This window comes from Orycteropus afer, unplaced genomic scaffold, assembly GCF_000298275.1.
Source record: "Orycteropus afer afer isolate SDZICR_OR568_19922 unplaced genomic scaffold, OryAfe1.0 scaffold00047, whole genome shotgun sequence".
Taxonomy (NCBI): domain Eukaryota; kingdom Metazoa; phylum Chordata; class Mammalia; order Tubulidentata; family Orycteropodidae; genus Orycteropus; species Orycteropus afer.
In genome coordinates this window covers 222,569-238,145 of record NW_006921634.1, presented here as the reverse complement: position 1 = coordinate 238,145, position 15,577 = coordinate 222,569, and the positions used below count along the sequence as shown (strand labels likewise).

General features: G+C 36.3%; 1 protein-coding gene across 1 annotated transcript in view; it reads right to left on the bottom strand.

Moving 5' to 3' along the window:
• Positions 1 to 602: 602 nt before the first annotated feature.
• TYR (tyrosinase) overlaps positions 603 to 15,577 on the bottom strand; it is a 108,645-nt gene continuing 93,670 nt past the window's right edge. Inside the window, exons 4-5 of the mRNA XM_007938049.2 lie at positions 10,519 to 10,700; positions 603 to 829 (exon numbers count right to left, since the gene is read on the bottom strand). Of these exons, the coding sequence (XP_007936240.1) occupies positions 603 to 829; positions 10,519 to 10,700 (409 nt within the window). The remainder of the gene's footprint in view (positions 830 to 10,518; positions 10,701 to 15,577) is intronic.

Genomic DNA, 15,577 nt, shown 5'->3' with positions numbered 1-15,577 from the left:
ATGTCCTCTTCAGAATAGTCAACTATACAGTACCAACAGGGCAGCGTTTGCCCAGAAACAAAGTTCAGAAGGCATAGAGGCAGGAAAGAAGGATGAATGTAACCCAGGAAGCCAGGGAAGGAGTGGGAAGAGTGCTGTTACATACACTGAGGGGATTGCAACTAATGTCACTGAACAAAATGTGCATAAATTGTTGAACATGAAGCTAATGTGTTCTTTAAAATTTCACCTAAATCACAATAAAATGTTAACTACAAAATGTGAAAAGTTACACACACACAAAGGGAAGTAATAAAAAAGTAAATATATTGTAAAATAATCAGAAGGCAAAAATCAAAATTATTCAAACTTTTTATAAGGACACTTTATTTCAGATATTTTTGAGTTAGTCTCTCAAATGTCATCATTTTCTTGGAAATATGGGATTGGGGGAAACTCAGAGGGCTGCGCAAAATCAGCAAGGCAAGCACAAATATGTTCTACCTGAGTGGGTAGGTGGGGGCACACTATGTATTAGGTAACATTTTGAGAATGAACTGGAACATCATTTTGAGTTAAAGTGGCATCTGGCTTTTATGGCCCTTCTCTATTGCCTCAGTCTCTTATAAATGGCTCTGGGACAACAAACTGTGATAATCCTCTTTTTCCATGAGGAGAGGTTGCTTTTCTTCAGGTAGCTGCTTTCTTCTGCCACGACACAGCAGGCTGGTGAGCCCTCCCAGCACAGCAGTGAGGACAGCCCCTAGCACAGCTGCCCCAAGGAGCCATTGCCAGATCTGACTGGCTTGTTCCAGGTAGGACTTAATGTAGTCTTGAAAGGAGTCTGGGTCTGAAATAGAAAGACATCCCAGTGTTTTTACTTTGGCATTTTTATTAGCAGCATCATCGTTCTTTATCATCATTCTTATTGCATAGTAGTTTGGAGTCAGATGCCTGAGTCTGAATGCCAGGTCTGTGCTTTACTATCTATAAGATCTTTGCCCATAACTGTTAGTTTCTTCTTCAACAAAATAGGAAAACAGTACCACCTTGTCTCAATGTTGAAGTTTAGAGCTAATACCTGTAGTTAGCACAGTGCCTCATACATAGTATGTACTCAATTAAATGAGTTATATTCACCATTCCTTCTGCTGATCTTATAAAAGCTGATCATCTAAAGAATAATGTTGTACCACTAACCATCCAGTCTTTAAATTATTTGGCAAACATGAATCCACTAAAATATTGGCAAATGTTCAGGAATCTTAAGATGCTCTCAAGAACCCCCAGGATATTAGAACAGTTTCTCTCTTCATTAACTAATTCCCATTGCATGGATTCCAACTCATAGTGACCCTGTAGGGCAGAGGACAACTCTTTATTGAGGCAGATTTCCACATCTTTCTCCTTCCAAGTGGGTGGTGAGTTTGAACTTCAACCTTTCAGTTACCAGCCAAGGCTTCAAGACTGAGCCACCATGCACCTTTCTGTATTCATAGAGATCATAATTTAAAATCACAGTAAAAGATTTCAATCAACTGTATCTTTAACTAATTCTGAGCAAGGAGTAATTTCAAACATTCTGATTGTTTGTAATGCTTCTATCCACATAAGTTGTCATTGGGAAAGCACAGTAACCCTGATTACTGCTGCCCATCAGAACGCTTCTGTCTTTGAACTCATCTAACTCTGATAACCTGACATATACTGCAGACATAATGTACTTACTAGGTTCACTCACCCTACTCTTAAATTGTTTCATGAAGCCAAGTTTTATCTCCTTAACTGCAATGAATTCTTTTAGGGCATTTTTATACTCAATTCAACAAAAATTAAACAACAAATATGTTACAGGTACCACCACTCATCTGTCAGTTTGTTGTACTGTGCTGGCTTGCATGTTGCTGTGAGGCTGGAGGCCATACCACTGGTATTTCAAATACCAGCAGGGTTACCCATGGTGGACAGGTTTCAGTGGAGCTTCCAGACTAAGAAAGGCTCAGAAGAAGAAAGGGGCCATCTAGTTCTCAAAGAAAGAATTGGCCAGTGAAAACCTTATGAATAGCAGTGAAACACTGTCTGATATATTACTGGGAAACTTTATGAAGAGCCCTGAAACATTGTCCAATATAGTGCCAGAAGATGAGCCCCTAAGGTATGAAGGCACTCAAAATACATCTGGGGAAGAGCTGACTCCTCTGAGTAGAGTTGAGCTTAATGATGTGGATGGAGTAAAGCTTTTGGGCCCTCCATTTGCTGATGTGGTATGACTCAAAATGAGAAGAAACAGCTGCACATATCCATTAATAATCGGAACATGCAATGTACAAAGTATGAATCTAGGAAAATTGGAAGTTGTCAAAAAAGAAATGGAATGCATAAAGAGTGGTATCTTAGGCTTTGGTGAGCTGAAATGGACTGGTTTTGGCCATTATGAATCAGATAACTATATGATCTACTATGCTGAGAATGACAAATTGAAGGGGAATGGTGTAGCATTTATCATCACAAAGAATGTTTCAAGATCTATCCTGCAGTACAATGCTGTCAGTGAAAGGATACTATCCATATGCCTACAAGGAAGACCAGTTAATGCTACTACTATTCAAAGCTATGCGCCAACCACCAAAGATGAGGAAGGAAATTGAAGATTTTTACCACCTTCTGCAGTCTGAAATTGACCAGATATGCAATCAAGACATGTTGATTATCACTAGTGATTGAAATGCCAAAGTTGGAAACAAAGGAGAATCACAGGTGGTAGGAAAATATGGCCTTGGTGATAGAAATAATGCTGGAGATCGCATAATAGAAATTTTAAAGAGCAATGGCTTAATCGTTGCAAATACCTTTTTTCTAACAACATAAAGAACAGTTCTACACATGGTCTTCACCCGATGGAGTACACAGAAATCAGATAGACTACATCTGTAGCAAGAGGTGATGGAGAAGCTCAAGATGTTCAGACAAAACAAGGCCAGGAGCTGATTGCGGAACAGACAATCAAACTGCTCATATGCAAGTTCAAGCCAGACTTTGTCTCACCTATTTTTACCTATTTTGGTCATGTTGTAAGAAGGGACCATTCCCTGGAGAAGAATGTCCATTAAACTATTTTTAGAAATTCAACTGGGTTGAAAAAAAATCAAGTGGAGAAATCATCTGGACATCCTAATTTAAGGATGAGAAGGATGTCATGCTTGGTAGGGTGGAGGGTCGACGAAAGAGGGGGAGGCCTTCAACGAGATGGATTGACATGGTGGCTGCGATGATGGGCTCAAGTATAGCAGGGATTGTGGGGCTGGCACGGGATCGGGCAGTTTTTCGTTCTGCTGTGCATGGGGTCCCTATGAGTCGGAAATGACTCGACGGCACTTAACAACAATAACAAAAGGGAAAAGATAATGCAAGAAAGCAAATGTATTCATAGAATAGTATTTGACTCAACTGTGAATAATACTTACATAGTAAAGTAATAAAAAATTTCTACATGTGGATTTGACCTCAAATGATGGTACTATCATACTGAGAAATTGAAAGAAAGAAAAGAGGGGTAGTAAGAGAGCTACAGTCTTTGTAAGAAACTCCAGAGACATTTAATAAAGTAAGAGATAGTGATATTTGTCTACTTTTTAGAAATACTTATTCTGTAATTAGCAGAATAAATAGCTAAAATAGTTAAATTACCTAGCTGGATTGGGATTTTGGGATTAGGGAAGTAGATGGGGAGTGGGAGGTTGTAAGCTTTAGAGTACTCTCTTGCTTTTAAATGAAATTAATTAAGCATACTTGATAACATATTTGTGTGTACATAGAAAAAAATACAAGGAAAAACACAACAGATGGTTAATCTGAGCAGTGGGAATTTGGGAGACATTTTTGCATTTATTCCCTTTTTGAATATTCCAATATAAAATGAATGTATTTTACTTATACAGTTAGGAAAATTTTACTATAAAGTACCAGAAGTAATGAACAGCTGATATGATCATATATTTAGAAAATCTCTGAACACACGTATATATTAAAAGGGATAGGATACTGTTGAATAAATGAAAAAGATGTGGCACTCAGCTTCCATAAAGAGTCCAATTTTGGATACCCTATGGGGCAGTTCTTTTCTGTCCTTCGGGGTCACTGTGAGTCAGAATTGACTTTACAGCAACAGGTTTTGCTTTGAGCAGTTAAAAGTTAAAAGAGATGTTTACTATTTATGTGCATATAATCGTAGAATCTAGGAAGTATAAATTTTGAGTTAATAACAACAATGCTATGATAATAGACTATTTTGGAAACTATAAGCTTTCAGTAAATAAAGAGGTCCTCAACCTCTGCTCAATATGAACAGAGGTAGAGTGTCTATAAACGAATAATTTATTTATAGAAGTTTCTGTATAAAAAAGTAATTTATTTATAGAAGATGCTCTATAAAAGAGAAATTTTGTGATAGAAATGGGAAGAAGAGTACATCCTGGGCCTAATTTATAGCAAATTATGGCTATATGACTAAGTCTTGAGCAGAAGCAACATATGCAACTTTTGAGTAGTACTCTTAAAAAGAAAAGGTATATATATCTTCTCTTTGCCTATCTATTTATTTACTTTGTGCTACTTAGAATGCAAATACAGGCAATCCCAGGTTACAAGACTTACATACAACCTGTAGTTAGAGTCAACCCCAACATTATTATTATTACTGTACTACTGTTAAAGATGTTTTAATGGATCTGTAACTGTTTCTTCAATATTTTTTATGAATAAAAATGTACAATATATACTATATACCAAGACAAACATTTGACTAACTGATGATGGATACGAACTGTACCTATCTGCCTATTTACATACAAAATTTGACTCAAAGGCAGACTAAAGAATGGAATTTGTTCATAATCCAGGATCTGTTGGTACAGTATAGATGTGCCCTCACAGACCATGTGGTGCAGGGCAAACCCTAGGGTCTGTGGAGCTACAAGAATTGAGCAGCTCTGCTCTAAATCTATGAAGCTAATATATTCTGGATATGATATGTTATGAAATGTTGTTGTTGTTGTTGTTAGTCGGGGCTGACTCGACGGCACATAACAACAACAACAATATTTCATAACATACCATATCCAGACTGCTATTTGAGTATTATCGCCTCACAAGAAATTTGAGCAATTAATAAACTACTGACTTATTTAAGTCAAGGAAATAGGAACTTCTTAATTAATATATCTGCTCCCCAATCCTACCTCACCACCCCCACTGATGCAGAAACTATAACATTCTTTCATGGCCCTGTTCCTTGGCTATAATTGATTAGTATGTGTGTGATATCCTGACATGAGATGGGCTAATGGGAGTTATTATTTAGAATTTACTGTGTTAAAATTGAAATCAACAGACTCAGAAAATGAGGACAGAATAGGATGAGGCCAACACACACAAAAAAGTAGAGACAAGAGCTAGAGAAATAGAGAGTCCTTAGGACATTTGGGAGTTCTAGTGGCATAGTGCCTAAAGCATTTGACTGCTAACCAGAAGGCTGGTGGTTCAAACCTACCAGCCACTTCTCCGAAGGAAGGTTGGACAATCTACTTCCGTAGTGACACTGCCTCGGAAACCCAAGGGAGGGGTTGCTATGAGTCGGAGCCGACTCAGTGGCAGTGTTTGGTTGGTCAGTTGGTGGTGTATTTAGTTCTCTGGCTCTTACTGTACCTGAGGCTCAGCTGTATCTCGTTCTTTCCCACCATTTGAATGTTCATCATTCCTTAGATTTGGCAAGTCAACAAGTTCCATTTTTATCTAATCTCATTCCTATAAGGTTTCTGTCATTTGTACTTTAAAAGTCCTAATTACCTTTTAAAATTTAACTCTCTCTCTACTATGGAGAAACACAGAGTAAGTACTGTAAGATACTCTGGAATTACAAGGATCTAAATTTAAAGTAGTATACAAATAAGAAGAAAAACCAAGGAGAAAAGTAATTTTTACTTAGTAAACTAACTTAGGAAAAATGAGAAGCAATGTGAAACAAAATTTAACTTAAGAGTTGTACTACACACTGTTATTGAGAAGAATCAAAGCAAGATTTTTCAAGTTAGTTTTCAATCAGAAGATTCTGTTAAATAATTTTACATAAAAGCCTGATAATCAAAGAAGATAAAAGTGAAGCTTCCCTGGCTTAAGCAGGGCAGTAGGCTAAAGTTCTTGTCCATTTTTGCTGTTATTGTGTCCTCTCCTGTCCCTGGCACCATCTTTTTGCCAGCCCCTCAAGATGCCTCTAAGACTCTTAGACGTTAGTAAACATAATTTCAACAATACTGCAATACAATATTTCTCTTAATCAGGAAAAGGCAGTAATTCTCAAAGGATTAACATTATACAATGTAATGAAAAATATCTATAGCTTTGAATATTCATTTAAATTCAAACAATGAAATCTAGCAGAGCTAAAATAAAAAGGAAATTAAAATAATGTGAAAAATTATTTCCATCAAATATGAAAGTTGTTATTATTGTAGTAGACTTAAAATTATTTTGAAATGCTTAGCTGTTAGCTTCAATATACAATACCTTTACAGTGCCTAGCAAGGTACAAGCACATACAGGTTGCTTAATAATATTTCTTTTATTGTTTGAGGCCTGACTCAGGCTCAAATGCTTTCCCAATTTTTCAGTATTGTTTCTACATCTTTAGTGTCCATGATTCTCATTATTTCTCTACTTCATTTCAAAAATAACCAAACCAGTTCCTGTCAAGTCAATTCCAACTCATGGTGAACCCCTGTGCAGAGCGGAGCTGTGCTTCATAAGGTTTTCATAGCTGTGACCTTTTGGAAGCAGATCATTGGTACTTCATTTAGAAGCACTTCTAGGTTAAGTTAGTAGCTATAAACTTAACCATTTGAGCAACCCATTCCAAATGGTCTCAGTTTTACTTTTACAAATGAACTATTTTCTTTGAAGACTTCTTTGTATTTCTCAGTGCCTTCCAACTAAAATTCAGACTTTTTTCCTCAACTCTCTGCTCTTGAGAACGAAAATAAACTTTTTTTTTCCTTAATGTCATTTTTTTTTTCTATCATCTGTATCTACATAAAGTTCCATTTACCTTTTCACCTACTCTCTAGGGAATATTCATATAATATTTCATTTGTTTTTGCTTTGCCATTCCCAAAGTACATTCACATGTCTTATCATCCAGACAACAAACACATGAGGGACCATTGCCCCAATTTAATGAATTAGGTATTTGCAACTTAGAAACTTTGCCAATAATGATTAAACTAGGTAGTATATGTATAGCCTTGATATAATGCCTAGCACATAGTAAGAAACTTATAAACATTATTGTTATTCCCATACTTATTTCATTGATTCTCTCAGCTTAACCAGCTTTCAACAGAAAAAGTTTCTTTCTGAAACCTGCCGTGATCATTGACTTAGCTCCCTCTTCTGGATTATCAAACAATTCCTTTCTTTTGCCGGTTCTGTGACGCTTGGCACATGTGCCCATGTATTACAATTATTTATTATCAGTTGCCATCAGGTTGATTCTAACTCGTGGTGACTTTGTGCATTAGAGTAGAAATATGTTGCATAGGGTTTTCAATGACTAATGTTTTGGAAGTGGATGATCAGGCCTCCCTTCCGAGACACCTCTAGGTGGATTTGAACTCCCAATCTTTTAGTTAGCAGTTGAGGGCTTAACTGCTTCCACCCAGGGACTGCATAATTACTTGTATGCATGTCTTACTTTTCTGACTTGATCACAAGTGCTCAAGATTAGGCATTGTGTTTCATCATTTGTTTTGTCTTTTGTTCTTCTATTTATGCATTTGTTCATTAAATACATATATATTAACTGAGGTACACTACATGCTAGCTAGTGGTCTAGACATTGAAGATGAAAGCAGAAATAAGACAAAGTCCTGCCCTGAAAGAAATAATAACAGGAAGATAAGGTAGGCTGGTAAACAGATGGTTTCAATAGTAATATTATTCTAATACAAATATGTTAAAGATAAAATGGGATCATGGGGAAGTGACTTCTTAAATCTGCCAAAGGAGACAAGGAAAGTAGCTCAGGAGAAGAGTATCCTATTGAATAGAAGAACAAGTTGAAACTTGAGGGTATTAATTTGATGGCAAGTCACCTCTGGCATAAGGAACCACATGCACACAGGTGTATACATAGCCATGACAGCTACTGCACAAATCCATGAATGACAGAACAGTCATTAAATCCCATCTACAGAATGAACACTCTAACAACTGTGGATATGGCTTCTCCTCTCATTTGTTACTTCAAATTTCTAGGTCTTTTGTAATATATTATAAGGAAGGAAGATGTCTCAACCGAGAAGTACCATGCAGAAAGAGGACATATATCCTCTTTATCAAAGTTTTGGTCACATCTATTAATCAAATATGCATGCAACAAAATTACCTACTCACTTTTTCAAACCATCAACTGATTTACTTATAAGAGAAAATGTTTGACAAATGTCAAGCTTTAGAAGTCTTTCTACAGAAAACACTTAAGTAATTATAAGCATGAACAACTATATAATGAACCACTTGAACTAAATTATATCAAGATATTTTAAAGGATTTTCTTTTTTTAGTAAGCTAAAAGTTTAGCAAGGCATAAGAGAAACAAATTTTAAGCTCCCTGAAATTACAACAGAAGTAAAAATATAGGGTACTTCAGAGATAGAAATTAAATATTTATTGTGGCTTATTATGAAATCATACCTGTCTAAATTTAGTTTTGTAAATTCACAGCTGTATAAAAATTACTCTAAATAGATTAAACTTTTCAAATGAAGTTCATTTCCTTCAATAAGAAATGAATACCTTCAGGCCACCTTTGACCCCACTCTCCCCTTATCACCTAAGGGTTTTTGTCATCTTTTCAGTAAAATATATCCATTTGGATGCTAGGGAGGGAACAATGAGATGTGTGTATTTATAAAAAGAATATAAGGGCTAAAGAGAACACATTCTTCTGTGGATCAGTGGAGAGATCATTACTTTTGGATTCTATATTCGCCACGAACTAGCTTTGCGACTTTTGGTTAGTCATTTACCTGACTCTGTTTTTTAACATGTAAAATAGGGTAAAAATAAGGTTGTGAAAATTAAGATAACAATTTATATGCTGATGTTTTCAAAGTTAGTATGTCCAGCTCAGAGCTCTTCTCTGAGTTTCAGACCTGTATACCCTGCCGACCCAAGAACATTTTCGCCCTGCTGTCTCCTATCACCCAATCCTACCATATCTTTCCATGTCCATCCCTGCTCCTATTGCTGTTTTCTCAGTGAATGGAACCCCAATTCACCAGTTACACCAGCAAGACAACTTAACAAAATCCACAACATCTCCTTCTTCCTCATTCAGCATATAAGTCACTCGCCAAATTCTATAAGTTTAATCTTGAAAATATTACCAAAATTTGTCATGCTTCTCTATATCACTTATGACCACCACCACTGCAGTCCAAACTACATTCGTTTCTCAACTCTTGAAATAATATTTTAATTGACCTTCCTGTATCTGCTTCACAAAACAATATATTCTATATACCGAAGCAATAATAATCTTTTGCAAATTCAAATTTGACCATGGTTTTTCTGCTTAAAACTCATCATTGGCCTCCATTGTTCTAATAGTAAGACCAAAATCCTTAATAAAGCCTTATGTAGAATCTTAGTGTCAGTCTTCCATGCTTCTTGCCAAATTGACACTTAAACAGTTTCTTCTGAACTAAGCACTCTTAACATACTTGACTGCTAACTGAAAGCCTGGAGGTTCAAGTCCACCAAAGGCTTCTCGCAAGAAAGGTCTTGCAATCTGTTTTTGAAAAAATCAGCCATGGAAAACTCTATGGAACACAGTTGTACTCTGACATAAAAGGGGTTGCCATGAGTCAGAGTCAACTCAGTGATAACTAATTAACGCTGCCTGTCATACTGATCTCTGAAGTGTTACTTCATTGACTTTAGAAGCAGGCACATTTATAAATAAATGAGTAATTAGGTAAGTAGTTGTTTAAGGTTTCTTTCTTCCATTAGTATGAATGCTCCACGAAGACAGAATATGCTGATTACCACTGTGTCCATAGTATCTAACATAATGTGCTGTTCAAAGTTGTTATTCAACAAATAAATGTAGAAATAAAATAAATAAATAAAATCACCTAGAAAAATACATGGCAAAATAATTGAAAAAGAAATGTTTTCTTTTTTTTCTAATTCATGTATAAAAATGAACTAGTTATTAAGAGAAATGACATTTTTCTATCAGGCTTCATTTATATTAGTTAAGTATTGCCTTTCTTAATGCACCTTACTTGCACTCAGATTGATTAATTGGTTTTACCCCATACCAGATAAAATTGGAAGCTTGGAATAAAGAGGCTTGTTAAATAACAATTCTGATTTAATGTGCTTGGGGATAACATTGTAGGAACATAAAAGTTTGTACTCTCTCAAAATAAATTTGTCACACTAGATTCAGTAATTGATCAGAAAGAAATTGAACTCTACCTGAATCTTGCAGGTAGCTGTAGTCATAGCCCAGCTCTCTGGATGAAATAAAGAAATCACCATTTCTGTAGAGAGGTATAAACGGAACCATGTAGGACTCCCGATTATGTCCAATAGGTGCATTGGCTTCTGGATATACTTCTTGAAGAGGCCGGTATCTTCGGAGCCACTGTTCAAAAATACTGCAGAGGAAAGTGTTACTCAGATCCAGAAATACATTGTTTATAGAAAAAATATTTGAGGTTCTTAATGTTAAATAATGAGGCATATCTTAAAATCCCCAAGACAGGGAAAGGTGCTAAATATATTCTTCACACTTTGAAAATATTGTGGAAAGCACTGATTCACACTGTCAGACCCTGAGAAGAATCTCACTGATTTGAAAGAAATATTAGAAGGTAACTTTGAAAAAGGAATTTCTTGGGAGATAAGTGAAACTTACCTGACAAGTGTAGACTCTTCAGAATACTTCAGAACAAGAGTAATTATTGGTTGTGTGACAATTAAGTCAAATTTACAAATTACATGTCCCTTGTCCCAAAACTCACCCCAGTGAAAGAAAACACAAAACTAAATTGGAATCAATACTGGAACTTGGTGGGTTTTTGTGTGTGTCTGTGTGGCTGAGGAAATTTTTATTATTTCAACCCTCATATTTGGTGAAGCATATGCATCATACTTCTTTGGAGGCAGAGTTCACCCTTCATGATAAAAACAAAAAAACCTTGCCATTAATTCCAACTCTTAATAACTCTGTGTTACTCCGTAGGGCCTTTTTAGCTGCAATCGTTACAGAAGCAGATCACCAGAGCTTTACTCCATAGCACTGGGGGGTGAGTTTGAATCACCAACATTTAGGCTATTAGTTGAGTGTAAACTGTGCCACCCAAGGACCCAATATCTCCCATGACAGTGGTCCAATATAAAAACAGTTGGTTTCTCAACTTTCTCTGAAAGCACAGTATGAAAAATAAGTCAGACATCCCAATATAAGACATTAAAACAGAAGATAGTGCCACAAAGGAGCCTGGCCAATGGAAAAGCATCCTACTAATGGTCAATGGCAGTTGCTCTTAAAAAATAGTCAGTTTTCAAGGGCAGATGTAGGACCAGATGTACCAGCAGAAGTATCCACTGTCCACTGACATCTACATTCTGTGGCATGTTTTGGCGGAGATCTTGGCTGCTTCCCCCTTGTTCCTGTCTGTTTCTGAAACTACATCCCCATAACTATAAACCATCAAATATGCTCTTGGCAAATTCTTTATTTATTTAAATCAACTAGAGTTTCTGTTGCATGAATGAAAGATCCTGACTGACGTAGAAGCTAAAAAAGTAATAGTGTCAAAAAAATACAGAATATAGTAAAAGTGCAGTAGAAACTCACACTGTAATAGAATATATAGTTGGTTGTTGAAAGTATGACAAGAATAGATTTGCATTGACAGCCATATAAGTTAGAGGAAAGAACACTAAGTGGGAAGTGACAGAATTCAGTTTAAGATCTAGTTCTATTGTTTAATAGCTGTATGAGTATGAGAAAATCACTGACTAACTCTTCTCATTCTTAAAATTATTGTTGTTGTTGTTGTTTGCCGTGGAGTCGGCCCCGACTCACAGCGACCCTCCTTGGGTTTCCGAGGCAGTATCACTACGGAAGTAGGATTGCCCAACCTTCCTCCGAGGAGTGGCTGGTGGGTTTGAACCGCCAGCCTTCTGGTTAGCAATCAAGTGCCTTAGGCACTATGCTACCAGAGCTCCTAAAATTATTGTAGTAATATCTAATTGTTTCAAAAGGCATAATCCAATGTGATAATTTTTATGGAAGTACTAAATGAGTAAGCTATTGTTGACCAATTGCCGTAAAATTGATTCTGAATCATTGTGACCCATGTGTGTCAGAGTAGAACTGTGCTCCAGAGGGTTTCAATGACTGATTTTTAGGAAGTAGATTGCCAGGACTTTCTTCTGAGGCACTTCTGGATGGACTTGAACTTCTGTCCTTTAAATTAGTAGCTGAGCATCTTAACGGTACTACCCAGGAACTCCAGCCATTGTTACTTAGCTGTAAAAATTTAAAGCAGGAGGTAAAAATTTAATGCATAAAAAGGGCATTGACTAAAATAGAAACTGATAATACTTCAAAATATATTTTTTGAAGAAAAATTTTCTAATGTTTTGAAAGAAGAGAATAAAGAAAGCCTGATGGCAACAGGGATGATCATTTTCTCTATGAAGGAAAATATTCTATTCTCTTAGAGTTTTATAACACAGACTGATGTGGAAAAGTTGAACAGATCCATATCAAAAGAAGAAGTTGAACAGGTCATCAAAAAAATTACCAATAAAAATAAAGTCCTGGTCCAGACAGTTTCACCAAAGAATTCTACCAAACATTCAGAGAAGAACTGACACCAATCCTACTCAAACTATTCCAAAACATATAAAAGGATGGACTCCTCCCTAACTCATTTTGTGAAGCAACTATCACCTTGATACCAAAACCAGGCAAAGACATCATCACTCAAAAGGAAAACTACAGACCAATATCCCTCATGAATATAGATGCAAAAATCTTCAACAAAATCCTAACCAATAGACTCCAACAACATATCAAGAAAATCATTCATTATGACCAACTGGGGTTCATATCAGGTATGAAAGTATGGTTCAACATTAGAAAAACAATCAACATCATCCACCACATAAATAAAACAAAGGAGAAGAACCACACAATCATATCAATTGATGCAGAAAAGGCATTTGATAAAATCCAACACCTATTCTTGATCAAAACTCTCAGCAAAATAGGAATAGAAGGGACATTCCTCAACATGATAAAGGACATCTATGCAAAACCAACAGCCAACATAATTCTCAATGGAGAAAGACTGAAACCATTCCTCTCGAACAGGAACCAGAGAAGGATGCACTCTATCACCAATACTTTTCAATATTATACTGGAAGTCCTAGCCAGGGCCATAAGGCAAGAAAGGGAAATCAAAGGCATCCAAATTGGTAAGGAAGAAGTCAAACTATCCCTATTTGTTGATAATGCGACTCAGTCAAAAATCTACTGGAACTAATTGAGAGATTTAGCATCATGCCAGGATATAAGATCAACATCCAAAAATCAGTTGGATTCCTCTACACCAGCAAAGAGATCACTGAAAAAGAAGTAAGAAAATCAACACCATTTACAAAAGCTATCAATAAAATAAAATACTTGGGAATAAATATTACCAGGGACACAAAAGACCTCTACAAAGAAAACTATAAAAAACTACTTCAAGAAACCATAAGAACCCTACATAAATGGAAGAACATCCCATGCTCGTGGATAGGAAGATTGAACATTGTGAAAATGTCAGTTCTGCCCAAAGCAATCTATACATTCAATGTAATCCCAATCCAGATCTCATCAACATTTTTTAAAGATATGGAAATTCCAATCACTAACTTTATATAGAAATGAAAGAGATCTTGGCTAAGAAAAACACTATTGAAGAAAACAAAGTTGGAGGTCTCACACTGCTGATCTCAAAACCTACTATACAGCCACAGTAGTCAAAACTGCCTGGTAATGGTATAATGACAGACACATAGACCAATGGAATAGAATTGAGAACCCAGAAATAGATCCATCAATCTAGGGTAAGCTGATCTTTGACAAAGGGCCGAAATCCATTAAATGGAGAAGAGAATATTGGTTTAATAAATGGTGCTGGCAAACTGGATATCCATTTGCAGAAAAATGAAATAAGATCTGTATCTCACACCTTACACAAAAAAGAAACTCCAGATGGATCAAAGACTTAAATGTGAAACCTAAAACTATAGAGTTCCTCAAGGAAAAACTAGGGGCAAATTTAGGGACCCTAATATATGGCATAAATAGACTATCAAGCATAACCTGAAATGCACAAACAGCAGAAGATAAGCTAGATGAATGGCACTTTCTAAAAATTAAATTTTTATGTGCTTCCAAAGACTTCTCCAAAAGAGTCAGAAGAGAACCTACAGATTGGGAAAAACTATTTGGCAATGACATATCTGACAAGGGACTTATCTCTAGAATTTATAAAAAAACTCTAACACCTCAATAACAAAAAGACAAATAACCCAATTAAAAAATGGGCAGAAGATACTTCACCAAGGAGGATATTCAGGCGGCCAACAAACATATGAAGAAATGCTCATGATCATTAACTATTAAAGAGATGCATATCAAAACAACAATGAGATAACATCTTGCTCTAGCACTAGTAGCAAAGTTCAACAAGACAGAAAATAACAGATGTTAGAGAGGATGTGGAGAGATTGAGACTCTCATACACTGCTGGTGGGACTGTAAAGTGGTACAACCACTGTGGAAAGCAGTATGGCGATTCCTTCAAAAGTTGAAATTAGAAATAGCATTTAGCCAAGCCATTCCATTACTAGGTATATATCCTGAAGAAGTGAGAGCCATGACAAGAACCCACATACGCACACCCACGTTCATCGCAGCACTATTTACAATAGCCAAAAGATGGAAACAACCTAGGTGTCCATCAACTGAGGAATGGATAACCAAACTATGGTACATATACACAATGGAATACTATGCAACCCTAAAGAATAACCTAGAATCTGCAAGACTCCTTATAATGTGGATGAACTTGGAGGATATTATGCTGCGTGAAATAAGTCAATTACAGAAGGACAAATATTTTATTAGTCCATTATTGTAAAAGTTAAGGAAAGGTTTAGATATGGAAGGAAATTTTCTTTGTTGGTTACCAGGGGTGGGAGGGGAGGGGAGGTAACACTGTTAGGTAGAGATGAGTGTTGATTTGGGTGAAGAGAAGGGCAATGTATCAAATGTTAGTGATCAAAATGGTGGCATTGAGAAGAGGAAGACAGAGAGAGGTACATGGGAGGTGTAGAAAACAAAGATGAACTCTTTTGCATGTACAATACTGTGTTGTCAGTGAAGGCTGTTGTTGTTGTTATATGCCGTCGAGTCGGCCCTGACTCATAGCGACCCCTCCTTGGGTTTCCAAGGCAGTATCACTA